The sequence below is a fragment of the Onychostruthus taczanowskii genome, unplaced genomic scaffold (assembly GCF_017590055.1).
Source record: "Onychostruthus taczanowskii isolate IOZ18803 unplaced genomic scaffold, ASM1759005v1 scaffold106, whole genome shotgun sequence".
Taxonomy (NCBI): Eukaryota; Metazoa; Chordata; class Aves; order Passeriformes; family Passeridae; genus Onychostruthus; species Onychostruthus taczanowskii.
Window position 1 is genome coordinate 1147181 of NW_024497186.1, and position 12728 is coordinate 1159908.

General features: G+C 52.0%; 1 protein-coding gene across 1 annotated transcript in view; it reads left to right on the plus strand.

Annotated features, from left to right (window-relative positions):
• The window catches only part of CELF5 (CUGBP Elav-like family member 5), a 36298-nt gene that overhangs the window by 9962 nt on the left and 13608 nt on the right, over window positions 1-12728 (plus strand). The window contains exon 3 of the mRNA XM_041415253.1: window positions 8020-8068. Coding sequence (XP_041271187.1) covers window positions 8020-8068 — 49 coding nt within the window. The remainder of the gene's footprint in view (window positions 1-8019; window positions 8069-12728) is intronic.

The following is a 12728-nucleotide window of genomic DNA, read 5'->3' on the forward strand; positions in this document are numbered from 1 at the left end:
TTAAAGCCTCTTGCTAAGTGAAATTTGAGGGAAAAGCATCCAGCTTTTCAATATTTCGCAGAAACGCTTTATGTCTCTTTTCATTTGCAGCCAGACAGTTGCAAATTACATAAAATTGCTCCTGAAGAAGAAGAGGAAGAAGAATAGAGGGAGGAAGTGGAGGGGGGGAGGTTTAAAAAAGTAATTCTTTTGGCAAGGTACAGTTACAGTTTTATTTCTATGCAGAACAAAGAAAGGCCTGCTGAAAGGTAGGCAAGTAAGTGGCAGAAATTGGTATTGATCCAAGCTGGGAATACGGGCAGTTTAAGAGCAGTGATGAGGATACTGAAATGTGGCTACATCATAGGGAGAACTCATGGATGCAGAGACACAGGAATGGAAAATTACAGAGAGCAGCAGCATGAGAGCAGACAGAGACTCTGGGAATGCACCAGGGGTTGAGATGCTGCAGCACTAATTCAGGTGGTTGGGCACCAGCATCGTGCAGAGACCAGCAGAGCTGGAGCAGAGGGATCCCTGTGGGTAGGCTGTGTCCTGTGCTGCCAGGAGCAAGGGCTCACCTGGGCCATCTGTCAGGATCCACAGCCCGTGGTGGCAGGAGGGAGCACAGGTGACTGGAGGGACTTGGATGGAGAAGGCAATGCATCTCATTCTTCCCTCCCCTCTCGTTTGTGCACCAGCCTGGACCAGTATTTCTGAAAGTTTCAGGTGGTCTAAATGTTTGCCTGAGGTTTGAAGCTGGGCCCCACTCATTAATCTTTGCAGCTTGAACCCTTGAACAGGGAAAGGTGGAGAAGTTCTTCCCATGTCCATCCTGCAGGTTTGATAGACAATACCAGCAAGTTGCTGAGAGCCATGCAGCATTATCAGTTAGGGATACAGAGAGCATGCCAAGGCTATCTCATGGAAATGGCAGCATCAGGACATGAAGGTGCTGGGCTAAAGCAGCCCCTGGGCAAGAAGCAGCAGAAGTGCCTGTTCAGTGCAGAGGGAATTGAAAATACTTGTGCTCTTGAGGGTTTCACTTGAGGGGCTGAGAACTCTCAGTGAGGCAAAGCAGCTGCCCAGTGAAGTGCCTACATTGAAAATCAAGCTGCCAAGGCAGACACTGCCTCCTGTTCCCTGTGGAATTGGAAGAGCAGTGAAATCAAAGATCAGCACCCATTCCTGCATGCTGACCAAGTGGACGCATGCAGCCTGTCCTGTGCACCAGGGCTCTTCCTTTCTCCAGAGAAGCTGCTGCCCTTTGCACAGCCAGGCCCTGGCATCTCCTTGCAGCACAAAGCTTTGACTTTTGCCTCCCAGAGCTGGGTCTTCCCTTAGGAGGTGGTCTCACTTACCTGTGCTGGTGAACTCCCCTGCACACCAGCCCACACAGACCTTGCTCTTTGCAAAGGCACCACCCTCCTGAGGGAGGCTCCACATTCCCACCTCCGCGGGGTCATTTGGGGTGTGTGCCTGCACACAAGTGTTTGTGAACATGGATGTAGATGGGATCATAGGATAATTTATGGCGCAAGAGACCCTTGGGGTCTCTGCTCAAACCCCACTCAAAGCAGGGCTGACTACACCAGATCACTGAGGGCTTTCTCCAAATGAGATTTGACTGTCTCCAGGGGCGTCCTGCAGTCACCTGGGGCCTCTTTTCTAGTCTGCCAGCACCCCTAAAGGGAAACAGCTTATCTCATATCAGCCCAGAACAGGCTCAGGGGATTTATTTGGTGATGCTGGGGCTTGGGCCCGTTTTGGGTGGATTTTCCCGTGGGTGTGTCAGTATCTCAGGAGGTTTTGCTCTGCTCAGATTGTCAGTGTTAGTGGTTGCCAAGGGAACTGGCACAGCCACTCTGTGTGCAGGCAGAGGGTCCCTGTGCCTGTCCCCCTCTGTTACATCAGCAGAGGTGTCTTTTCCTGGCCACTGTCATTACCTGCCATGGGGCAGGGGAAGGGCACAGCTGCAGCAGCCCAGTGGCAGCAGTGAACCTGCCAGCACAGCCAGGAGAGGCTTGTGCAGGCTCTGCAGAGCTGCTGTGTCCATCAGCTCAGACACTGCTGCCCCAGGCTCTTCCCTTGCCTGCTCTTTTGGGGTCTTTGGAGGCTGCAGCTTGTGCACAGAGGAGCCCTGGAGGTGCTCGCTGGACCGGTGGTGCACCAGAGGGCACAGGGAAAGGCTCAGGGTGCTGGGTGTCCTTTCCAGTGGAAAGATCAAAGCCAGCTGAGTGTGTGCTCCCAGCTTTTCCCTCTGCAGTTCCTTGCACTTGCTCAGGGGAACTTGATGACCCATCTCACATCTTACTCCTGCTTTTTGCAGTCCTTAAGCCCTAAGCATTCCTTGGGCCTGCTGAGCATTTTCTACTTCAGTGGGAGTGACAAATGTGACAATCTTGGGCAAGTCTCTGAAGCAAGATGCTGCAGCTGACACAGGACTGTGGGTCTGAGCACCCAGCTGTGCCTGAGTCCTCAGGCCCATGGCTTTCTGGAGGCCAGAACGATCTCTTGTGGTCTTGATGAACTTTCTAGAGGAGTTTTTGGGGTTTCGGTTTCATCAGTCCTTCAGCAATCTTCCTTGCTTATACAAAAAGCTGTAGCTGAGCCATGCAGGCAGAAGCTGTGTGGTTTGTACTCTGGGAATCACATCCTGCTTTCTGCCACAGACTTTCTGCATGATCTTCATCACCACATGCCTCGATTCCTCCACCTGGAACACACTGCTCATAATTATCCTTGTCTCCTCCATAGCAGGATTGAACGAGGTGAATTCATAAGCAGCCTGTAGAGCTGTGCCAGAACTTGGTACTAATGTTGCTTATGTTTCTGTATGAGACAGCCCCTCTTTCTCAGGGAAGGATGGTTCTCCTGGACAGGACTAAGGCACACTGAGATGTCAGAGGGGAGATGCAAACAGGATACTTGAGCACTGAGACTGGCACCAATCCATCCCTGTTTGCTTTCTCAATCAGAAATGGATTCCAAATGAACAAATTAGCATTTAGATTTATGTGCTCTGCCCAGTTAGAAGTGATTATGATCATTCAAGCAAGATGCAAGCAGGATACTTGAGCACTGAGACTAGACTGGCACCAATCCATCCCTGTTTGCATTCTCAATCAGAAATGGATTCCAAATGAACAAATTAGCATTTAGATTTATGTGCTCTGCCCAGTTAGAAGTGATTATGATCATTCAGGCAGGGCATTTTTAACTGGCCAGAGGAGGACAAGCCCACAATTTGTAAAGTGAAGAGCCTAGGACCTAATTCTGCCAATGGCCTTGGATGCCTTTTGGTTCCTGACATCCCAGAGGGGCCAGCCTGCATTGTGTGCTTTGTACACTCTGCTTCTGACCCTCTTAACACTGTGAGGTTCCCCTGCATTGCACCTAAGGGGCTATTTTACATCACTTACTTGTAATTAATAGAGAGGCTTGCCCTGCTGTCCCAGGGGGCTTTTTCCTTCCATCCAGCTTTTGCAATTTGAAAGCTGAAGAAGGGGGATCTGGGAACTTCTCCTTGAAGAATGGGGCTACCAGCTTGCTGAGCTGACTGACAGCTCATGCTGGGCACTGATTAAACACAGGCAGCCAGTTCACCTCAGAAGTCTTTATTTGGGGTGTGATGAGAGAAGTGGTGCATTTTGGCCTTGGTGAAACCAATAGCAAAGCTTCCTCTGACTTCAAGAGTGCCCGGATGTTTCCTTAGATTCTTGTTCTCTAGAGTGCTACAAAGGTGGGGAGCATTTCCTCAAAAGCAGAGGGGGAGCCCAAGCAGGGCAGGGTTCCCTGCTTCTCTGTGCTGCCCAATCCTGAGACCGGGGTGGGTGTAATCCAGACCCTTTCAGCAAGGCCTCTTAGCCTTGCTCCTTTCCTGGAAGCACCTGGGCTCCTCTGGGCTGCAGTGACCCTCCCTGTGGGTGTCTCCTCACAGTTCTCAAGGGGCTGCACAGGACATGGCTGCTGTGCTTTGTGTGATGCTCCTGAGGTGAGCTGCCACATTGCTTCCCACCAGGAACCCCCCAGAAAGCCAAGAAAGGCTGCAGGCTCATGAGAGGGGCAGTGGTGCAGGCAGAGAAACCTCTGTGAGAGCTGAGAGCAGGGTAGGGACAGCTGTGCTGGGGAAGTTGTTTATCCAGCCAGGAGGGAAATGTGAGGAAGAAGCTGGAGCAGGGCAGTTGGAGCTTTGCTGCCCATCTGGTGCCCACTGCTGCTCCAGAGGAGTTCCTGAGTGCAGTGGGTCATGGAGCTGACAGACCTTACAGTGTCATCAGCAGCAAGTAAGGAGGACCCTGAGGTGTGAGGGTGAGGGACTGGGGCAGGGGACATTTGGTCCATGGTGTCCTGACAGCATGTGCTAAATGTTAATGTGATATTCTTAAGAAATGAAGACTAATAATGCTCAGCTGAATAATTTAACAGGGAAGATGAAGCTCAGCTTGTGAGGCAGGTGCAGGCTCATGAATCATTTGCTGGAATTCTCCATCCTACACATGTGCTCACCTATGTGTTCCTGTGTGGTAAAAAGCATCCATGTCTGTGCATCTTCTCCACTCTGGGAATTTAAGGCAGGCACATCCTGACTGCTGGATTCTGGGCCCAGCTGGGTGTATACAAATACAATTTTCTTATTCAGGTGTGCTCTCTGATTACTGTGCAGCCTGAGGTGATGACTGGAGGCCAGGAGAATTTGTACTTCCAGAGTTTGCTGTGTAAGCCAGAAGTGGGTCCTCCCTGCTGCCCTGTTCCTCTCTTTCTCCCTCAAATGGGAGAGGTAAAACTTGACCCCGCTGTGTGTTCCTGTAGGGGACAGAGCTCTTTGTCTGAGACCTGTAGACAGAGCTTAGGATCCCCCAGGGATAGTTCTTAAGGCCTTCAGGTGGTTGAGTTAAAGCTGCTGTGGACTCCCTCTGCTTGAGAGGCCTTTGACAATTTGTTCATCTTTGGTGGCAACATGCAACTTAGAAGAATTCAGGTGGTGGTGTCCTTCTTCATGGAAGCCTCTTCTGTGCAAGGAGGACCATGGCTCCCTCTGCCTCAGCTGGGACACCTCCTGTTTCAGCAAGAAGCTGCCAGACAATCCTGCTGCTCTTCTCCAAGCCTCAGCATCTGGACACATTTCTTGTATCTTGTTTTCTTCTCTCTACCCATATCTTCCAGAGCAGACAAAGACCAGCTCAGAGACCTGACCTCAGGTTGGTGGGTCTCTCAGAGTCACTGGAGCTGGCAAGGCCTCTGAAAATGGGCAGCCCTTGGCCCAGGGCTTGTTGTGACATGGGCAGGGGGAAAGTCTTCCTGTGCCCACCCCAGGTGCTGTTTCAGGGGGGCAAGAGAGGAGCTGTGGCCAGAGCTGGGGGGTGCTGGGGGTGCTTCCTCTTGTAGCCGCAGCCAGGAGCTGCCTCTGGGTTTGCACCACTTCTAATCCACACTGCTGTGCTGGCACTGCCACCTCAGTCCCAGGGCTGTGGGCACGTCACCTCACTGGGTCAGTGGCCCTGTGGGATGCACTCGCCCAGGGTGGCAGGTTTGGTGGGGTCACCACCCCTGGGGTCACGTCCCTGGCACGGGGAAAGGATAGGGATGGACAGATGGGGAGAGGGGGCCCCTTCCCCAGAGATCATATCAAAATGTCTCTTTTGTGCAAAGCAGAGGGAATGCCCCCAAGAGCTGGTTTCCATGGCAACTGCAAATGTCAGGTTCCATGTGGTGAATAACCGTTTCCATGACAACACCTCCTTTATCCTAGGTGCTGGGAGCTGGAGTGACAGCCCTGTTGGGGGAGGGGACAGGGAGATGGCCTCAGGTACTTAACCTCCCCCTCGCTTCCCCCCATCCTTCCCGACTCGTGGCCCTCAGCCCCTGCATCCCTGGGAGGGAGGTGCTGGATGTGTGTGCACTGCATTTCCACAGCATCCCTGCTGCTCCTCCTACCCCCAAATGGCTTTGGGGCTTTGGCTTCCTCACAGAAGCTGAGATCTGAGTCTGTGCCTTGTCTCCCTCCCCATCAGTTCAGTTAGTTTAGCCCTGGTTTGGCATCCTGAGTAGAAGCAAAACTATTCTTTGGTGCTGGGGGAATCCATGTCCTGGATGTGACGTGGCCAGCTGCCTCTCCTGGCTCTGCACGGAGCCCTCTTTTCTGAGCACACATCTGGGCTGCCTGCCCTCTCCCACTCAGCCTGCTCCCACAGCTCTGCCAGCCTCAGCTCACACAGGCAGGGTGCCAGGGACTGTGAGCAGTGACAGCAGCCTCTCAGCAAGGAACTTGGAGGTTTTGTGGAACAATCTCTGACCTCAGACTCCTGAATCCCTACCCCACATCCCACTCAGCTCAGGAAAGAGGTGCTGGGCCCTCGACAGTTCCCCACTCGGCAGCAAGAGCAGGACATCAGGAGCTCTGCAAATCCCTGCAGCTGATCAGGAGTGGGGAAAGGACCTGCAGCCTCTCCCTCTTCCCTAAATGATTCAGCAGGTCTTAGGGTTGTTGTCTGTCAAGGTGCAGCTTGGCAGCAGCTTGGCCTTCCTCTGGGGAGCTGCCAGCCCATCCCTGGGGCCGTTATCAGCAGCCCCATGATCAATCCTTGAGGCAGGAATGGCGTGGGCCTGCTCCCAGCCTCTGCTCGTCCTGCCTGAGGTCCATCAGCCAGAGGAAGCCAGCTTCAGAGCCCCCAGCTGCCAGGCTGTGTGCCATGCCCTGCCAGCCTGTCACCTCCTGGTTGGCATCTCTGTCCTGTGAACTGCAGAGCCACCTCACAGGTTTCCTCCAGCTCTTGGGGATGTGGGCTCTGCCTCTGGTTTCTGGCCAGTCTGGCTCAGCCACCACTTGGAGACTGACAGGCCTCCACATACTGCATGCTGGCTTCTAAGCACATTTCACTTGGTGACTTTTATAGCTTGATTTCATTTTCTGTTTTGGTGCTGTTTTTCCTCAGGGGTTTCCTAAAAGAGGAGGCAGACTGTGCCTGGACCTGCAGCTCGTGTGCAGGCCTTCCCTGCAATATTCTGATTGTTTTTTATTATGAATGTCACTGATTCAGGTCACTGTCAGCCTCTGTGACTGATGCTGAGAGACATGGAGTGAGATGTGCTGTGAATGTGGAAATCTGCCCTGTGCACCATTCCTTGGAGGATACTCTGGTGCAGTTGGATCCTGCTAGCTGGGAAAGGAGGCTGCAGCTTGTCAGCTGCCTCTCTGGGCAGCACAGGACACACAGACCTGCCAGCAGATGAGTTTTGCCCTGCTTTTCAAACCAGACAGTTAAAGCTGTGTGTTCCTTAATGCAGCTACTTCTGTCTTACCTGGAGAGTCCCCATACCTTGTGAGCTAAGCTACCCTTCAGGCTTGTTGGTTGTTGGATTATTGCTGGTGACACTAATGGCTGCAGGAGAAGGAAAAACCTATTCTCCACACCCAGGCAAGAAGAGTTTTGCCACTTTCAACCTGAGCATTGTCTCTGAGGGCCAGAGATGTTGCTGGTGAGCATCGCTGCCCTTCTCAAGAGCTACTCTGGTGCACAGAGCTGTCTGTGAGAGGGCTGGGGAAGGGGGAACACGACAGGCCTGCTTGCTGTGCTGCTTCTGGCCAAGTTCAGAGGCAGTGTCTCTTCCCTGCTGCAAGGACAGTGAGTGGCTCAGTTCGGAGACGTGGCCATGCCTGCACTGAGTCAGGGCAGACACAGGAAGAGCTTCCAGGCACAATCTCACCTCAGGCCACCCTGACCACTGTTCAGGCTCCAGTCACATGGTGATGAGCTGCTTCCTCAGAGTCCTCTGTGTGCTGCCTGCAGCAGCTGAGGAGGCAGAGCTTTATGCATGGTGGGCATTTCCAGGAGAGCTGCTCTCTCAGCGAGCAGCTGAGCAGGGAAAAGCGCCAGGTTCCTTTTGGAAAAAACGATCCCTTCTTCAAGGGTACTGCTTGCCATCACAATGTCTTGGTTTCCCTTCTGCCTCTCTCCTGTGCCCTGTTGACAGTGCCTTCAGCAGCGTGTGCTGGGCACTGGGCCAAGCAATAACCTCTGCATTTCTCTTCCCTTGCAGATGGCGCGCCCGATCCAGGTGAAACCTGCGGACAGCGAGAGCCGTGGAGGTAGTTGTCATCTCTCCTTGTTTCTCCTTTGGTGGCCCTGTGCTTGTGAGGGGGACCAGAAATGAGACACAGGGTCCTGACCCTGCCTTCCTCTGTTTGAGGAGGAGTCTGTGTGTGGCAGAGATCTGGGGGGCAGGAGGGCAGTGTGGGGACACAGCTGGACACAGCAGGCAGCTGACAGCACTTGGGGTCCTGAGGGTGATGATGTGGCTGCCTCCTCCACTCTCTTTCCCAGCTCTTTGAGGGTGCCATCAGCCTGGCAGTGTCTGCCCCAGGACATGACTGAAGCAGACCTGTGTGGCACAGGGGCTCCTGAAGCCTTTGGGAAGAGGTTCCTTCATTCCTACACCTGATCAGCCCAATAAGAGCCAGATCCCTGAAGCAGCACTGGCTTTTTAATGTGTTCAGCTCACTGGTCTGCAGCTGATTCTCCTGCCTGCAGCTCCCTCCACTGCCTCCCCCATCACTGCTGAGCTGTCTCAGCCCTGCCACTCTCAGTCCTGCAGCAGCCCCCAGCACATTGTCAAGGCCAAAATGCTGTTGCAGAAAAGATCACATGATGGGGAAATAATGTCTGAAGGGAAAGGATCCTGAGATGGAGGTGCTGTCAGCCTGCAGGGGGCAGCTTGGTCAGAGCAGCATATACTGAGAAGTTCAGAGCTGGAAGGTTGGGAACAAGAGAATCTGGTAATTTAATGGGGAGCTCTCAGCAGCTCAAATACCTCCTCCAGGTGGAGAAAGCTTGCAACTTCAGCCCTTTGCAAATCCATTAACTCATTTTGCTTCTTTTCCTTGCTTCACTGATCTATTTCTTCTCCTTTTCTCTCCATTCCTACCTCTGCCTCTCCATGCCCTGTGCTGTTGGTGCTGCCCCTGAAAGCAGTTTAGCAGAGGCCAGGGGAGGGTTTGTGTGCTGCTGTTGGTGCTGTGGGACAGCATGTCCTGCATGCTTTATTTAGATTTGGAAGGCTTTTGTTTTACATTTCCGAACAGTTTGTAGTGACTGTTATTGCACTGTCAAGAAAATGAGATATATTTGGTAATATTTCATGTGAATGTGTGTATTTATGGTTGTGTGATACTCCTTTAAAAAAAAAAGTCTGTTTAAATCGGATAGAATCTGTAACTTTTGGTTATTTACTTGTAAACCTAAGTTTTTCTGAGGTCTGGACATTTTACTTCAGCCCCTTGGTGTAGGGTTGAATTTAAGGTCCTTATCTGTGCTATAGGCAGTAAAAACAGATACCAGAATCTTCAGGGTGTTTCACTCTCACTGTTGAAAATGATGTTATGAATGGATGAGAGATCCTTTAGAGATGCCTGCAGTGGGTGGTGTGGGGAGGTCACCTCAGGCCACCCTGACCACTGTTCAGGCTCCAGTCACATGGTGATGAGCTGCTTCCTCAGAGTCCTCTGTGTGCTGCCTGCAGCAGCTGAGGAGGCAGAGCTTTATGCATGGTGGGCATTTCCAGGAGAGCTGCTCTCTCAGCGAGCAGCTGAGCAGGGAAAAGCGCCAGGTTCCTTTTGGAAAAAACGATCCCTTCTTCAAGGGTACTGCTTGCCATCACAATGTCTTGGTTTCCCTTCTGCCTCTCTCCTGTGCCCTGTTGACAGTGCCTTCAGCAGCGTGTGCTGGGCACTGGGCCAAGCAATAACCTCTGCATTTCTCTTCCCTTGCAGATGGCGCGCCCGATCCAGGTGAAACCTGCGGACAGCGAGAGCCGTGGAGGTAGTTGTCATCTCTCCTTGTTTCTCCTTTGGTGGCCCTGTGCTTCTGAGGGGGGCCAGGAAATGAGACACAGGGTCCTGGCCCTGCCTTCCTCTGTTTGAGGAGGAGTCTGTGTGTGGCAGAGATCTGGGGGGCAGGAGGGCAGTGTGGGGACACAGCTGGACACAGCAGGCAGCTGACAGCACTTGGGGTCCTGAGGGTGATGATGTGGCTGCCTCCTCCACTCTCTTTCCCAGCTCTTTGAGGGTGCCATCAGCCTGGCAGTGTCTGCCCCAGGACATGACTGAAGCAGACCTGTGTGGCACAGGGGCTCCTGAAGCCTTTGGGAAGAGGTTCCTTCATTCCTACACCTGATCAGCCCAATAAGAGCCAGATCCCTGAAGCAGCACTGGCTTTTTAATGTGTTCAGCTCACTGGTCTGCAGCTGATTCTCCTGCCTGCAGCTCCCTCCACTGCCTCCCCCATCACTGCTGAGCTGTCTCAGCCCTGCCACTCTCAGTCCTGCAGCAGCCCCCAGCACATTGTCAAGGCCAAAATGCTGTTGCAGAAAAGATCACATGATGGGGAAATAATGTCTGAAGGGAAAGGATCCTGAGATGGAGGTGCTGTCAGCCTGCAGGGGGCAGCTTGGTCAGAGCAGCATATACTGAGAAGTTCAGAGCTGGAAGGTTGGGAACAAGAGAATCTGGTAATTTAATGGGGAGCTCTCAGCAGCTCAAATACCTCCTCCAGGTGGAGAAAGCTTGCAACTTCAGCCCTTTGCAAATCCATTAACTCATTTTGCTTCTTTTCCTTGCTTCACTGATCTATTTCTTCTCCTTTTCTCTCCATTCCTACCTCTGCCTCTCCATGCCCTGTGCTGTTGGTGCTGCCCCTGAAAGCAGTTTAGCAGAGGCCAGGGGAGGGTTTGTGTGCTGCTGTTGGTGCTGTGGGACAGCATGTCCTGCATGCTTTATTTAGATTTGGAAGGCTTTTGTTTTACATTTCCGAACAGTTTGTAGTGACTGTTATTGCACTGTCAAGAAAATGAGATATATTTGGTAATATTTCATGTGAATGTGTGTATTTATGGTTGTGTGATACTCCTTTAAAAAAAAAAGTCTGTTTAAATCGGATAGAATCTGTAACTTTTGGTTATTTACTTGTAAACCTAAGTTTTTCTGAGGTCTGGACATTTTACTTCAGCCCCTTGGTGTAGGGTTGAATTTAAGGTCCTTATCTGTGCTATAGGCAGTAAAAACAGACCAGAATCTTCAGGGTGTTTCACTCTCACTGTTGAAAATGATGTTATGAATGGATGAGAGATCCTTTAGAGATGCCTGCAGTGGGTGGTGTGGGGAGGGCTGCCTTCTCACTGAGACCTCACATGGCCTTTGGATTCAACCATTGGGTGGTCAGTCCTTCCCCTACCACACTGATTTAAAAAAAAAAAAAAAGAAGTTTATGTGTCTGGTGGGTGCAACTCTGGAGTCTCTGGTGTCTAATCAGGGCTGAGGCCATCTCTGCATCTCTCTTTTGCTGGTGGGGCACTGCTGGGGGCTCTTGTGTACACACCCACCTGATGTGAAGGGTTGGGATGTGACATCTCTGATGCCTGTGTCACATCGAGCTGGAACAGCTCAGCAGGTTAAAAACCAAGGTGCTGATTCAGAAACAAGCTTTTGGCCAAGGCGCTGGACTCTGAAATCTCCAAGTTTATGACGAGTGCCACATTCCCTAATGGTTGCAAATGTCAGAACATCACAAGAGCAGAAGTCTTTGGAGTCTGAGCACCTGTCTCCTGCAGCCTGTGCACCTCCCTCCAGGCTCCTTGCAGAGCCCAAGAACAAGCAGCTCCCAGAGGATCCATGACAAACTGGATTTTTTCCTGAGGCAGGAGCAGCATCAAGACAGCAACCTGTGTTTGTCTGAGACAGGTTGCTCTTCTGAAATGTTTCTGTCGTGATGCTCCACTTGTCAGAGAAGTGGCTGAATAACTTTACAGATATGGGAAGAGCAAGATCCCTATAGCAATAGCCCCACACTGGCAGGAGGAGAAAGAAAGATTTGGGGTAGGGCAGAAGTGTATGGATTAGGAATTTATCAAGGAGTAGCTGCATGCATCAGTGAGGCATTGCTCTGCATTACCCTTGAAGGGAACCTCTTTTGTACTCATCAGGGACTGACATTTCTCAAGCGAAGCACCCTGAATTAAGAACATGAAGTTAAAACACCAGAATTTATCTCTTGGTCTGGGAGATGCTCATTTTTCTGCCAGAGGGGCAGTTTTGGCCAAGCCCCGCAGGGGTTTGTGTGGGAATATCTGGATGCTCAGTGCTCCTGCACCCTGCAGAAGAAATTCACTACAGAAAAGTTGCTGCCTGCATTAGTTCAGAGTGGGACTTGTGATTCTGGGCCAGACATTGTCAGCTTTTCCCTGCTCTCTGCTGGGAGCCTGGAGTGCCAGGAGGAGAGGGGCAGAGGAGTTTGTGTGCCAGGAGCACGGGGCTGCAGTGATGGGCATGACAGGTAACCCAAGCCTTTAGCCCTGCCCAGGGACAAGGAAGCTCTCTCTGCATCCCGAGGAGATTTGCTGCATCCCATCCACAGCCAGGAGCTGGCTTCCCTCTCTCCCTGATCCTGCCTGCTGAATGACCTGAATTCAGTGGCTTTGTAGGAGCCGTGTCCAGTGCTTGTGTGCTCTCCCTTGGCCACAGCACTCAGCCTCAACCCCTGGCTCATTCCTGTGGTACCTTATCAAGAGTGTGCTCTGTGCCGGCCCCTCCTGCTGCCGGTGCCCAGAGCATGTTTCCATGGGAACTCGACAGTCAGAGATCATCACAGCGAATTTCCCTGCTTGCTGGACAGCACGGGAAATTGCCAATCAGAGGGTGAAAAGCAGGAGCTGTAGAGAAAGTGAAGGGGAAAACAGCAGGAGGGGAGGGTGTGCTG